Raw genomic sequence first — 14,499 nt, forward strand, 5'->3', positions numbered from 1 at the left:
CTCCTCCCTGAACCTCAAGGAAGAACAATGTTTGAGATGACTGTACAAATATCCTCACTGAAATCCGAGACCTGTTGAAGCCATAACTTCAACTTCAGAACAGAGCACAAACTGCACTACCAGTGGCTGTGAAGGTGACCATGGTGATGAACTTTTAGGTGTCAGGCTGGAGCTGGGGCTTGTTGTAACATCTCACAGTTTGCTGTCCACTGTTGCATAAGGAAGATCACTGAGGCTCTTTAGTCAATTCTTTCATTCTTTCTTGTCAGAGAGAAACAGGCAGATTGCACATATGGTTTTGCTAGGACTGCTGGATGGCGCAAGTTGCCATTGTCTACACACAAATCACTAAGGGTGTTGCATGTCAACTCTGTCTTATACTGAACCAAAAGGGATTCAATTTCCTCAACAGCCTGATGTGTGACCATAGACAGTGAATAATGCAGCTCAATTCCTGGTCTCTTGACTGCAGTCATGATGACTTCATTCTACAGCAGTCTGCTGTGCCAGCTGCATTTGAGCTGCCACAGCAATCCAAAGGGTGGTTACTGGGTGACAAGGGTTATTACTGATGGCATGACTGATGGGTCCTGTGTGCAACCCATGCACAAGAACACAGCATGCTTACAATGAAAGCAATGATGCCACGCAAAATATGATAGGTAAGATCATTAGTGCTGAAAAAACGCTTCTGCTGCCTGGACCACTCTGGTGGAGCATTGCTGCACTTGCAGAGCCGGTGTCAAAATTTGTCGTGGTTTGCTGCATGCTGCAACCTTATCATCATGCGAGGGTTGCCCTTGCAGCCAGCTAAATGGCCAGAAGCTGAGACAAAGGAGCATCAGGAGAGGAAAAATTTAAAAAATGAACAAGTAGCAGAGGAGGAAAGAAAAGGGAGAAGGCAACCTAGACAGTCCCTTTCTGTCTAGGTTGGCACTGAAGAACTTATCTGAGTGTGATACAAGTGATTGCAACCCAAATTCCTTATATACCAGCAGTTCTCACATTTTACCTTCCTTCTGTGTGACCATCACAGCATCCATTTGACTGCAATACAAAACCAAAGGCCACCATAGAATATACATTCCAAACCAAAGGTATCAATGAAACCATGCCATAATGCACATCAAAGTCTACTAATCATCCTTGTGCACTCTTTGTGCCTGTCTTCCACGTGCTTTTGCCTATCCTAGTGTTTCTAGGTTCTGCTACCCTGATGGCTACAGAATGGCTAGTGGGAAACTGCTGACTCTCAGTATAGGATGCAGATGGCCAAGGAAGAAGACCTCAAGCAGCTCTGGGCTCAGAAGGCCAGTTGCACCATCTCATCAATGTCAATAGCAGGCTGGGTTGGTTGGCTAACTGATTACCAAAACTGCGCTGGTGGAGTGTCAGGCATAGAAGAATGCATGCTGTCTTCTGTGAAAGGGCAGTAGGTTTATGCCCCATAGAACCACTGACACTCCCCTGGGGAAGCATATTAGAAATCTGAGCAATCTGTTGGGAGACAGATTGCTGGACTGCTGTGACAGCCTGCAAGGACCTTATGTATACTGAAATCCACAGCCACGTTGGCAGCAGTCTGAGCTTGCCGAGCAATGAAGTGAGCTTGCATGACTTCAGTTTGAGCATCCACTGCAGCAATCACACTTCCTGTGGAAGGTGGATGTGACACAATAGAAGCTGAGACATTTGACATCAGACACTGCATCATGGTTGGGACTTCAAATGTGCTTTTAGAGTTAGCCACCATGCTGAAGAGAGTGGGCTCCAAGTTCCGTGCAAAGTTGGTGCCGGGCTCCTACATGTTCCTTGACATTGACTGCACACTTCCTGGCAAGCTTCTCAATGGACCAAGTACTTTGTTGTGCATACCCATCAGCCTTCTTTGTCATGCTGTCAAGTGTCAACTGAGTCTTCCTCAGTAGAAGCGGTGTGCAACCTCACCCTCCAATGAGCTGGCACCTGTGTTATCGTTGATCCCTGCCTACTCTTGTATGGTGTTTCACCACATGCAAACCCCAGTTCTAATATCGCCTCTAAAGTACATGCAGTGTCAGTATCTGAGCTGGTGGATGCAACTTTGAAATCAAGAATGGCGATGCATCCTCATTATCACTCTCTTCTTGGTGTTCTTCTACTGCCTGGACAGGTTGCACCTCTTGGTTATCTGAAAGAAGAAAGGCACAAAGTTATGGTTGTGATGAGGGTGTAAGGAAAAGGAGGAGATGCTTGTAAATCAGAAGATATTATGAGATGAGGGGGAGGTAGAATGTGGGAAGGGGATTAGGTATGAGGATATCATCTTCTTCAACAGTTTGAGCATGAACGCTAACCAAGGTCACAGTTTTTGGCATTTCTTCCATTGGGATTAGAACATGCAAGTACACCTAACCCCCTCCTGTCAGTGCCTCCTGCCATAATGCACTACCTTGTCTTGCAAAGAGAGTGGGAAATGTGTCACTAAGTATCTTGAATCTGTTTGGTTGATGTGACTATCTTGGTTGAATAGTTGGCAGTGCACACAAGCTGTGAGATGTGGGTGTGAGGTTTGCAGCAGTTCTAAATGAATGAGAGTGAGGTAAAACATGTGGATGCTAGGAATGGGTTCTGATTGATAAATCAGTGATGGGATTGTTGTAATTTATGCAATGTTTGGGGCTAGTGGTGCAACTGGTAGCATATGGCGTTCAGATATGTATGCACTGACCTTGACCACTCATGTGAGATCAGGGAACTTCTTGATGCACAGCATCCATGTCTTCGGGGCTTGACTCCCTCATGGCTACCTGCTCCAACTGTCTTTTGAACATGTGTCTGGAGGATCTCCTGGCCTCCCCTATGGATAAAGGACTGCAACGTTCCACCTCCTCCAGCAAGGTCTCCAGTGAAATACCTGAAAACCTCGGAGCCTGCCATGTTATGCCATTCTTCACCGATTCCCCGGTCAGATTCACTTCCCCTATGACAACTCCAGCTACAATGCACCTCCCCTTTACATGTTGCATGCTATCTTTGAGCCATATAAATAGCTTTAAGTGGTGCTAGGAAATTACAGTTTTGAGCTCCCAACATGTGAGTGTAAACAATGAACAGCAAGTTAGTGCTGACTACACCTAGCAATCATTCAAATCAGCAGGCAGCTCGAAGTTGGCTTGTAGGCTGCATTACATTGAACAAGAGTGGATTAATAGCACATCATGGTCCCCACAGCTATTTCAGGGTTTATCTAATTTAGCCCCATCATCATTCAATGCTAGATTTTAGGATAGACAGACAATCCCACATATAAATAAAATATAAAGAGTCAAAAATAATTGCATTGAAATGGTACAATTATAGGGTTACATAGGATATATGGCATAGAAACATATCATTTGGCCTGACCAGTCCATGCAGGTGTTTATGCTCCCATCCCCCTCCCATCTCTTCTCACCTGAATCTACCATCATAACCATCAAGTCCCTTCTCCCTCTCATGTTTGTCTAGTTTCCATTTAAATGCATCCATACTATTCGCTTCAACCCCTCCCTGTAGCGGCGAGTTCCATATTCTTACCACTCTTTAGGGGAAGGAATTTCTTTTGAGTTCCCTATTGAATTTCTTGGTAACCATCTCATATTGATGGCATCTAGTTATGCTCTTCCAAACCAGAGGAAACATTCTCTTTGTATCACCCCTATCAAAACCTTTCATAGTTTAAAAGACTTCTATTAGGTCACTCTTCTGCCTTTTCTGTTCATGAGAAGAGAACCAGCCTGTCAATTGTTTCCTGATAAGTATAACCTCACATTTCTGGTATCACCCTCATAAATCTTCACTGTATTCTCTCCAGTGCATCTGTCCTTTTTATCAAATGGTGACCAGAAATGCACAAAATACTCTTGTGGGGTCAAACCAAGGTTTGATACCAGCTTAGTATAACTTCCTTACTTCTCAATTCTGTTCCTCTAGAAATAAAACCTAGTGCTTGGTTTGCTTTTTAATGGTCTTGCCAACCTGTGGCACAACTTTTAGTGATACCATGTCAGGTTATAAATATATGACTGAAGACTTTTGAATTATTTTGCTTTTTAATCAATTAAAAATCATTGGCTATTAACTTTTGCCATGTCACTGTTAATAAATATGTCTGATCTCAAAAACTGGTCTAACATAAAAAGATAAAAATATAATAAAATAGCAGTAAACTAATGGCAAGGACCCTCTCAATTTATTGAGATAAAATGATTATACCAATAACATTATCTGCAAATAAATTATGTACAGTTGGGAACAACAACCTATTGCATAGAATATTACCTTGAAACTTCCCAGTTGTGTTTCAGTTAGCTTCAGTATCCTGGTATTGATTTTTATTTTAGAGATAACACACATAATTCTATATTTGACATTGTGCTTTAAAGAATGCATTATAAGAACTTAAATGAATAAATGAATGATTAGAGCACTTTAACGCTTAACATAAGGAAGGCCTGCTGGCTAGAGTAACACTGTGATCAACTTTGTTGGAATAAATTGTATAGAACTTAAAGTAAACACATGTTAAACTAGTAAAGTATGTTGTAGGAACATAGGAACATTTGTAGGATAGTTAGCCCTTCAGCTTGTTCCACTTCTCAATGAGATGGTAGCTGATCTGCAGCCTAACTTCATACCCACCTTTGGTCCATTGCTCTTAATACTTTTGGTTAAGAAAACCCCATCAATATCAGATTTAAAATCTACAGGTGATCTAGCATCAATTACTGTTTGTGGAAGAGAGTTCCAAACTTCTCCCACCATTTGTATGTAGAAATGTTTCCTAATTTCACTCGGGAAAGGTCTGGTTCTAATTTTTAAGCTATTCCCCTATTCCTAGACAACCCAACCAAGGGAAATTGTTTCTCTTTATATACCCTATCTGTTCCCTTTAATATTTTGAAAAATTCAATCAAATCAATCTAGTTTATGTAATTTCTCCTCATAATTTAACCCTTGGGGTCCAGCTATTATTTGGGTAAACCTAAGCTGCACTCGTCCAAGGCCAATAAATCCTTCCTAAGCTGTGGTGCCCAAAACTAATCACAGTGCTTCAAGTGTGGTCTAACCAGAGCGTTATATAGTGTGATGGCCTTTGATCTGGAGGCAGTAACAGTAAGGAAACTTTATAATTATTTTAAAATGGTCAGTGATTCTGTGTTTTTTTTAATGCTTGAAAAGGCCTTTTAAGAATTTATATCAATTATAAAGGAATCAATTATAATTTTTGGATGATAAGAAATACTGGACCATTTGACTTTGAAGTACTATCAACAGGAAGGAAGTTAAGATATTGAGGTCATGTGACACACAGACAACAAAGAGAAAAGCAGGAGAAGAGGTGGTCAGGAAGCTGAGTTGGGGAGCTGGGTTCCTGAATGGCCAAAAAGCATATTTATGACTGCTACCACTGTTTCTTTCACTTTCAAACGATTGAATGCTCAGAATTTGCCATACTATGCGAAGGCAAAGGCAGTTCTGATAGATCGGTAGATGCACACTACCAGGAATGATGGGAGCTGGGAGTTGAAAAGGTTCTAGAAAGAAGTGCGCCATACAGGGAAGATTGTATGGGTAGAACCCTTTTGTACATGGAAGCTGCTATCTATGGAGAATTGGCTAAGTCCTTGAAGGAAAGGGACTGGAATTCTGCTTGAAAGAACTGTGTGGCCAAACTGGAACCATGCAGGTGGAGAGGACTGTCTAGAAAATCAGTAGGAAAGTCTCTGTTATATCTGCTATTCCATGTGTAATTCATGGTTTGTATTGATCTTGATTTGCCTGTTAATCTATGTTTAATTTATATTGACTCTGACTCGCGATAAAGTAGAAGTTACAAAAAGTGAAATCTTGTCTGGTAATTTCTTCATTTCGGGGTTGCTTGGTAAATTTGGCCATTTTGGTTTATGGATCCCCATGGGGATTGTAACGATGTTTGAAGCATGACATCCCTGCCCTTACATTCTAGTCCCCTAAATATAGCCTTTTGGATTATTTATTGTAACTGTTCATGATATTTTAATGATTTATATACTTGAAGCCAACAGTCTCTTTGGACCTTCACCATTTTTAGTTTTTCATCATTCAGAAAGTACCTTGTTTTGTCCTTTTTAGGTCCAAAGTAGATGACCTTGCATTTGCCTACATTGTCACACTTTTGCCGATTCATTTGATCTATCAATATCTCTTTGTAATTTAATGCTTCCATTGACATTGCTTACAATGCTTACTGCTTCTATAATTCTCTAAGTTTGCAGGACCACAGAGAAAAGATGGGGGCGGTGGCATTAGCTAAGTTGCTTTTAAAGAGGGCCACATGGATGCAGAATGGCCTCTTTCTGTGCTGTAACTATTCTATGATTCAATGCCACCTATCTTTGTGTCGTTGGCAAATTTGGATATGTATCTTTCTATCCCATCATCTAAGTCATTGATAAATATGGTGAATAGATACGCTCCAATACAGGTCCTTGTGGGGTAGCACGAGTCACTCCCTGCCAATTAGAGTTCTTGCCCATTATTCCTACCTCTTGCCTCTTGTTACTCAGCTTATTTCCTAACCAGGCCAATAATTTGCGTTCAATTCCATGGGTCTCAGCTTTCGCTAAAAACTTTAGTTGTGGTGTAAAGGTACTTACATTCTTGTTTGAAAGTGAAATATTCTGTCAAATGTCTACACTCATGGTTTCCACGGAGTAAAAACAGTGTCTTTGGATACAGGATTTTCAACGACCACAGATACAAAACGCACTGTATAAAAATAAATAATTTAGGAATTAATCTTATGATAGTAATAAAAAGCATCTATAATATTTCTTAAAAGGATCCTGTGTGATTCTGAGGAAAACTTGGAGATATTTGCATTGCCATGACATTGCTGCTCTTGTCCTTCTTGGCAGAAGGGGTTGCATTGTGAAGACTGAAATACCATGACGATAAACAACCCATGCACCCAATATCAGCCAGCATTTTCAACCCCAATTACTGTAATTTTCATATTTTGTCACATAATATCTGAAAAAGTTTATCATGTCATATTGCTATCAATAATATTCAACAACATTGTGCATAATGTCATGTGCACCATAAAGATTAGATAGACAAGTCACATACTTTAAGTAATTTTTAATATAATAAAGAAACAGTTTAATAGTGCTACATGGTGCCTATCTCTCATTGTGAAGAATGCAGTCTCCTAGGTCAGTGGTTTGCAATCATAAATTTTAGATTCTCCACACGTTCTCCGCAATGGTTGGTGTCATAACAAAAGCATTTCAATTTGCCTTTTGATTGTTAAACTGGATCAGTGTGACACAGTTTAGATCATTATGTGAGGTAGGCTATTTTTAAATATATTTTTCAGGATTATATGATAGAAAATATGTTTAAAACAGTTGTTGCTAAATTATTACAATTCAATTTCAAAGTTACCTTAAAATAATAGCAACTTTCAGCTGCTATAATCTAGAATAAAGAGTGTATACAAATTTATTTCAAGCCCAAGAGCAATAGTTTCAATAAAAATGTATTCACGGGATGTAGACATAATTGACAAAGCCACACATGTATTATCCATTTCTAGTCTATCAAGGCAATAGGTCTTCTCCATGAGCAGCAGCAGTCCTTTTTCTTGTATTAGACAGGAAATTTCAGAATATTGACCCAAAAACAATGACTTATGCCCAGGTCAGGATCCTGTGTGATTCTGAGGAAAACTTGGAGATATTTGCATTGCCAGGACATTGCTGCTTTTGTCCTTCTTGGCAGAAGGGGTTACATTGTGAAGACTGAAACCATTGTTTTAGGTCCCCACTCCAAACTCTGTTCCCTAGCTACCAATACCATTCCTCTCCCTGGCAACAGCCTGAGATTGAACCAGTCTGTTTGCAAACCTAGTGTCACATTTGATCCTAAGATGAGCTTCCAATCTCATATTCATGCCATTGCTAAAATCGCCTATTTTCATCTCCATATCATTGCCCGTCTCTGATCATCTGATACTGAGACCCTCATTCATGCCTTCGTTATCTTTAGATTGGACAATTCCAACACATTACTGTCTGGTTTCCCACATCCTACTCTCCATAAACTTGAGGTCACCCAGAACTCAGCGGTCCATGTCTTAACTCGCAGCAAGTCCCATTAACCTATCACCCTTTTGACCACTGAATTACATTGGGTCCAGGTCAAACAACGTCTTGATGTTAATATTCTCATCCTTGTTTTTAAATTCCCCCATGGCCGCACCATCCTCTCCCTATCTCTGTAATCTCCTACAACCCCTCAAACCTCTGTGCTCCTCTAAATCTGGCCTCTAGTGCATTCCCAATTATAATTGGACTACCATTAGTGGCCATGCCTTTACCTGCTTAGGCTCCAAGCTCTGGAATTCCCTCCCTACAACTCTTGCCTTCCTCCTTTAAAACAGCTCCATAAAACCTACCACTTTGGCCAAGCTTTTGGTCATCTGACCCAATATCTCCTTATGTGGCGTGGTTTCATATTTTGTTATATAATGTTGTGGCATGCCTTGGAGTGTTTCATTATGTTAAAGGTGCTATATAAATATAATTTTTGATGTTGTTGAGCTGGGCTGATCAAGTAGCCTTGATTAGTCAATGCAACGGATTGCATAAGATCAAGGGTACTGCAGCCACAGTGTGTCAGTGTCAGGGAAGATCGTAAGTCCAGGGCAGGGAAACTGATGAAGTCCTGCTTTGTCCTGTATTGTGTTTTGTTTCTTGAGTGTTATTGCAGCTGCACCAATCCAGATGAATGGTAATTATTCCATTACAATTCTGACTTGAGTCTTGTAGCTGGTGGAGGTTTCAAGGGATCAACGGGTGAGCCATGCTTGCGGAGAACCCCAGCTTCTGTCATGGCCTAATACCCAACCTATTGATACCGTTGGTCCAGTTAAGCTTCTGGTCAATGGTGAAATCCAAAGATGTTCTTTTGCATGTATGTGCTGAGATCAATCTTGGTTGAGGGTGGAGATGTTCAGAAAGTCTTATTTTCCTTTTAGTTGTCTACCGCCATTCTTAAGGTAGGACTACAGGTCATTTCTCTGAGTGGGACTACCTAGCTCTGTGGATAGTGTGCTACTCCTGGCAAACACTTCACTGAATTGTGGTCGGTCTTCTGGCTTCAGAGTGGTGGAAGAGCTAGAGATATGCTAGACCATAGGATTAAAGATTATGTTAGCAGCTCATCACTTGCTTCTCAAGGGCAATTAGGGGTGGGCAATTAATGTTGGCCTTGCCAGCATTTTGCCCATCCCATGAACAAATTTTAAAAATTGTAAAGTCCTGATCTGATTGACAGTCCATATGATTAGAGGGTCAGTAGTTCCACCTTTGGATTGCTAGATCTGTCTTTAAATGCCCCTCAGCAGTAACTTTACAACACAACTTCACAACATCTACATTGTGGAAACAAGACTTTATCTTCATAAGAACTGTTTGGTCAAATCAACGCTGTTGTGGACAGATCTGTCTGCAACAATTATGTTTGTAAGTATGGAATTAAGTAGGTCACTCTAATGTGTGGGTTCATTTACCATCTACTCAGCTTGGTAGCTATGCCCTTCAGGATTTGGTCTGTGGTGAAACTACGAAGTCACTTGATGGTGAACACTGTGGGCCAACCTAGTGCACAATGTGTATCCTGGCTTTCATCCGTGTTTCCTCCAAGTAGTTCTCAACATTGAAAAATATTGATTCATCAGCTGAGGAGAGGTATTATGTGGCAATCAGCAAGAGATTTTGTTAGCCCTGTTTCATATCTGTCAAGAAACTTAGTAAGATCCAGAATCAAGGTTGAGCACTCCTAGGGCTAAGTCCAGCTGACTGGTGGATCGAGCCCACACATGTGACAAGGCACAACCAGGCATGTGTGTTGAGTAATCCAGAATCTTGGTTGTTAGAAAAAATTCTGTTAGTATGACTGTGTCAGACTGATGCTTGACTGGTCTGTGAAACATCTTTCCAGAACTCAAGCACCATGTGTTAGTAATAAAGCTTTGTGGGTTCAACTGGCCTCAACTCACTCAATTTTTGTCCATCTAAACCTTTGATTATTACAGAACTTTGCAGTGATTATTTATAATTGATGGCTTGCCAGGTCACTTCAAGGCCATTAACAGTCAACCATATAGTGTGGGACTGCAGCCACATGAATCGTAGACCAGGTGGGAGTGACAGACTTCAGTCTTTGAAAAACACAAGTGAACTTCTTGGGATTTTAGGACAATCTAACTGATGACATTTTTACCAATGCCAGCTTTATATCTTTGTGACATTCTGGCAGGTGTCATTGGCTTTTTTTTTTGCTGACAGCCCATCAATTGCTAGATTTATTCATTTTGCATTAGAGGCAGTTCAGAGAAGGTTCACTTGACTTATTCCTGGGATGAGGGGGTTATTTTATGAGGTACATTTGGACAGGTTGGGCCTGTATCCATTGGAGTTTAGAAGAATGAAGTGATCTTATTGAAACATATAAGATTCTAAAGGGGCTTGGCAGAATGGTGTTTCCCCTTGTGGGAGAGACCAGAATGAGGGGACAGAGTTTAAGAATAAGGGAGCTCCCATTTAACACGGAGATGAACAGAATATTTTTTCTGTCAGAACATTGAGAGTCTGTAGAACTCTCTCACCCAGAGAGTGGTAGAGGCAGAGCCAATGAATATATTTAAGGCAAAGGTAGATAGATTCTTGGCCAACAAGGGAGTCAAAGGGCATTGGCCTAGGTGGGAATGTGGTGTTGAGGCCACAAACAGATCAGTCATGATCTTATTAAATGGGGGAGCAGGCCCGAGGGGTGGAATGGCCTACTCCTGCTCCTAATTCATATTTTTGTATATTTTAAGAATTTCTAAAAAAAAAGAAACATGCTGTCAAAGCTTTTCATCTTGCACTCATCAGGCCAGGCACAAGAATAGCAAATTTCAAAGGGTACGACAATTTATACTGCATGAATGAAGGGTGCTGATTGGTTGGCAAGTGGACTCTGATTGGTCAAGGTATTGCCATGGGGAATGCACCAGGGAAACGTTATCCCCCATGCTTTTGTTTAATTGAAAAAGGCACAATGCATGGACAGATTATTTCTGTTTACAGAGGACAGGGTCCTTTTTTTCACCATTCATGGGATGTGGGCATCTCTGGCTAGGCCAGCATTTATTGCCCATCTATAATTGCCCCTGAGAAGGTGGTGGTGAGCTGCCTTCTTAAATTTCTGCAGTCCATATATATATATATATATATATATATACTGCATATGAATATGTGTAGCTTCTAGCAAGTGTAAATGAGCCACATGCAAGCCCAACTGATAATCTTAAATTGGGTGATAGTGTAATTCTTAGCACACTTGAGATTATTCAGTAAGTGCTGTCCAATCACAGAATCACATCTAATGTTGGAAACTATGTTCTGAGTTTTGCAAGTATTGGCTGGTTGAGTACAGTCAGTACTCTGCCTATGCGAACAGCTGAAGGAACTTGCTATTTGATATGATCCACCAGTCAGTCATTGGGATGCATGGCTTACATACTTGGCATCACACCGGCACTGAAATTCATATACCACATTACTCATTTGTGTGATAGGCAGAATGTCTTTTTTACTTGACAGCAGCAACCTGTTAGTGGAGAATTCCACTCATATTGCTACTACATATTAGCACCATGAAACAGCTCAAATTTTTTGAGACATCTTACCCTTCCAGGGTAGGTAGACGGGGCACTTTTGGTTCCAAAAGTGGCAGCCTTAGGCCCATTCATGAGTATGTGCAACATACAGAGAGCAATGATTTGGTTGGGGTAGCCATTATCCCGCAAGATAGCTTTAATGTACCCTTTTGCGGCATCAAGCTTGCATGGTGAGCAAATGGCTCAGGCCCTATTTACAAGGTTGCTGATAAGCCCAATCTTATAGTGCGTGGAGCTGTAGGAATCCCAATGCATATATTGATTAGTGAAGATAGACAGTAGTAGTCAACCTATTAGCGTATTTCTCAACAAGTCAAGGAAAGGGAGCTAATTAGGCTGCTCCATTTCAAAGGTGAATTTGAGCACTATCAACCTAAAATTCAATGTTATTAGGAATGCATCAAGAGAATATTATTGAAAGCTGGGCTAGATGGACCATAGGTCTTATTCACTGACTGAAAGTGTGACTGTGTCAATATATAACCTTTACTTGGATACAAAAACACTAATAGTTTTTTGGTTTAAACACATTAATAAAAGCAAAGAAAGGACAGAATAGTGTTGCTTCATCTAAAATTATAAATCACACAGATTAATGGTCTGGACATAAATTAGGCCATACTTTCTTGACACAGTAAATGTACCTGAAACAATTTTAGAGCTACACATTTTACTATATGACATAAAATTCTATTAAAAGAAAATATTCATTTTTTTAAATAAATGTGTGTATAACAAATTCCACATTATTCAATGCTTTCTAAACACAGAATACTTGCCTCAATACTGAAGTAGCCCCTGTCCACATAGTCTCCCAGAAAGAGGTAGCGGGTAGTGGCTGGTGACCCACCCACTTCAAAGAGCTTCATCAAGTCAAAGAACTGACCATGAATGTCTCCGCAAACTAGGAAACAAAATACAGGAGTTAACTTTACACGACTCTGTAACTTTCGTGAAATTAGGTTAAACATAAATATAATGCTACACTCAATTATTTATTTTATACCATAGACAGCTAATTTCCACATTTTGCCAATAAGCAAGTTGGAATGTTTATATTTTTATATGTAATTCTTTGTGATAAATTAACTTTCTTTGTGCTTATAAAGTGTTAACAAAGCCCTACATTAGATTTTTTAGAAGACTTACCATGGACCATTTCAGCTTTTGGAGCTGAATAGTAATTCATTTGTTCTGTACAAGCCCAACCAGCGAGGAGACCAGTTAATATTTTACTACATTGCATTTAAAAAAAATGTCTCAAAGCTAACACTGTTTCAATCAGGATGCATGGTGTTCTGGAATCATATCAACTAGAAACTGAAAGTAACATAGCATGCAGGTAAAACAAGCAATCAGGAAAGCAGCTGATATGTTAGCATTTATTGCAAGGGGGTTGCAATCCAAGAGAAGGGAACTCTTGCTGCAATTATATAGGACATTGGTGAGACCACACCTGACATACTGTGTACTTGTTACCTAAGGAAGGGTATTATTGCTTTAGATTGGTGCAATGAAGGTTCATTAGGTTTATTTCTGGAGTGAGAGAACTGTCCTATGAGGAAACATTGAGTGGAATGGATTTGAATTATCTGGAGTTTAGAGGAATGAGAGGTGGTCTCATTGAAATTCTTAAGGGACTTGATAGGGAAGATACTGAGAGGCTGTTTCTCCTGCTGGACAGTCTAGAACCAGGAATCATAGTCTCAAGATAAGAGCTTGGCCACATAGGACTGAAATGAGGATACATTTCTTTACTCTTTAGCATTCTCTATCCCATAGGACTGTAGATACTCAGTTGTTGAATATATTCAAGACGGAGATTAATAGATTTTTGTGCACCAATGAAATTTAAGGATAAAGTGAGAAAATGGAGTTGGAATAGAAGATCAGTCATAATCTTATTGAATGGTGGATTAGGCTCAAGGGGCCAAATGGCCTACTCCTGTTCCTATTTCTTATGTTAACTCATCTGCCATGTGATTCTGAATAGTGATTGAAGGGAGATCACTCTGGCAGCCATGCAAGAAATGATTTAAATCCTGCACTGTCGAAGTTCAAAAAGAAAAGAACTATGATGTAGGACCCCAGTTTCAGGATTGCTTAAAACACTAATAGTTTTTTGGTTTAAACACATTAATAATAGCAAAGGAAGGACAGAATGGTGTTGGTTCATCTAAAAATATAATTCACGCCTAAGTTTCATTTACATTTTGTGTATAGTTTGACATAAAAATGGAACATCTGCAGTGTTGTGCAAATAAGTTACAAAGTATCAAAGGAGAATCCCTGTATCCTGTGTATATAAGTTATGTAGCAACACAAGAGTACAACATCTTACTTAATAATGTAATTTATAAAGGGTGCTCAAAGAGGGCAGCATACTCAGAAAATTATAATTTTTCTTGTTACAGAACCCTGAAACCTGAACAGAGTTCTCAAGGCTTCTATTTGTATAAATGGATGGACTTATATGTTAGGTTACTGATATGCTAAATTTCTTTACAGCAGTTTAAGCTTGCCATGAGAAGAGAAATTGAAACTCCATGGTCTGAACGCTCAAAGTACCTTTAAGGGAAATCCTCTCAACAAGACCCAATTAGGAGGGTTCAGTAAGTGGCATTGCAGAATCCTTAACTATTCCAAATCATTATTTTAACTCAATTTCAGGATTATTTTCTAAATTTCAAGCTGAAAGGTAGATCGGGTAGAATTTAAATGCTTCTAGAGGAGAAAATAATCACCAGTTGTTCACCATATTGTCC

At 39.9% G+C, this 14,499-nt stretch overlaps 1 protein-coding gene across 3 annotated transcripts in view; it reads right to left on the minus strand.

Annotated features, from left to right (window-relative positions):
- The window catches only part of LOC144685840 (protein phosphatase 3 catalytic subunit alpha-like), a 492,753-nt gene that overhangs the window by 136,234 nt on the left and 342,020 nt on the right, over positions 1-14,499 (minus strand). For all 3 annotated transcript variants that reach the window (XM_078550784.1, XM_078550785.1, XM_078550786.1), the window contains 2 exons: positions 12,514-12,638; positions 6,660-6,771 (listed from right to left, as the gene is read on the minus strand). In XM_078550784.1, coding sequence (XP_078406910.1) covers positions 6,660-6,771; positions 12,514-12,638 — 237 coding nt within the window. The remainder of the gene's footprint in view (positions 1-6,659; positions 6,772-12,513; positions 12,639-14,499) is intronic.

This window comes from Cetorhinus maximus, chromosome 10 (genome assembly GCF_964194155.1).
Source record: "Cetorhinus maximus chromosome 10, sCetMax3.hap1.1, whole genome shotgun sequence".
NCBI classification, from domain to species: domain Eukaryota; kingdom Metazoa; phylum Chordata; class Chondrichthyes; order Lamniformes; family Cetorhinidae; genus Cetorhinus; species Cetorhinus maximus.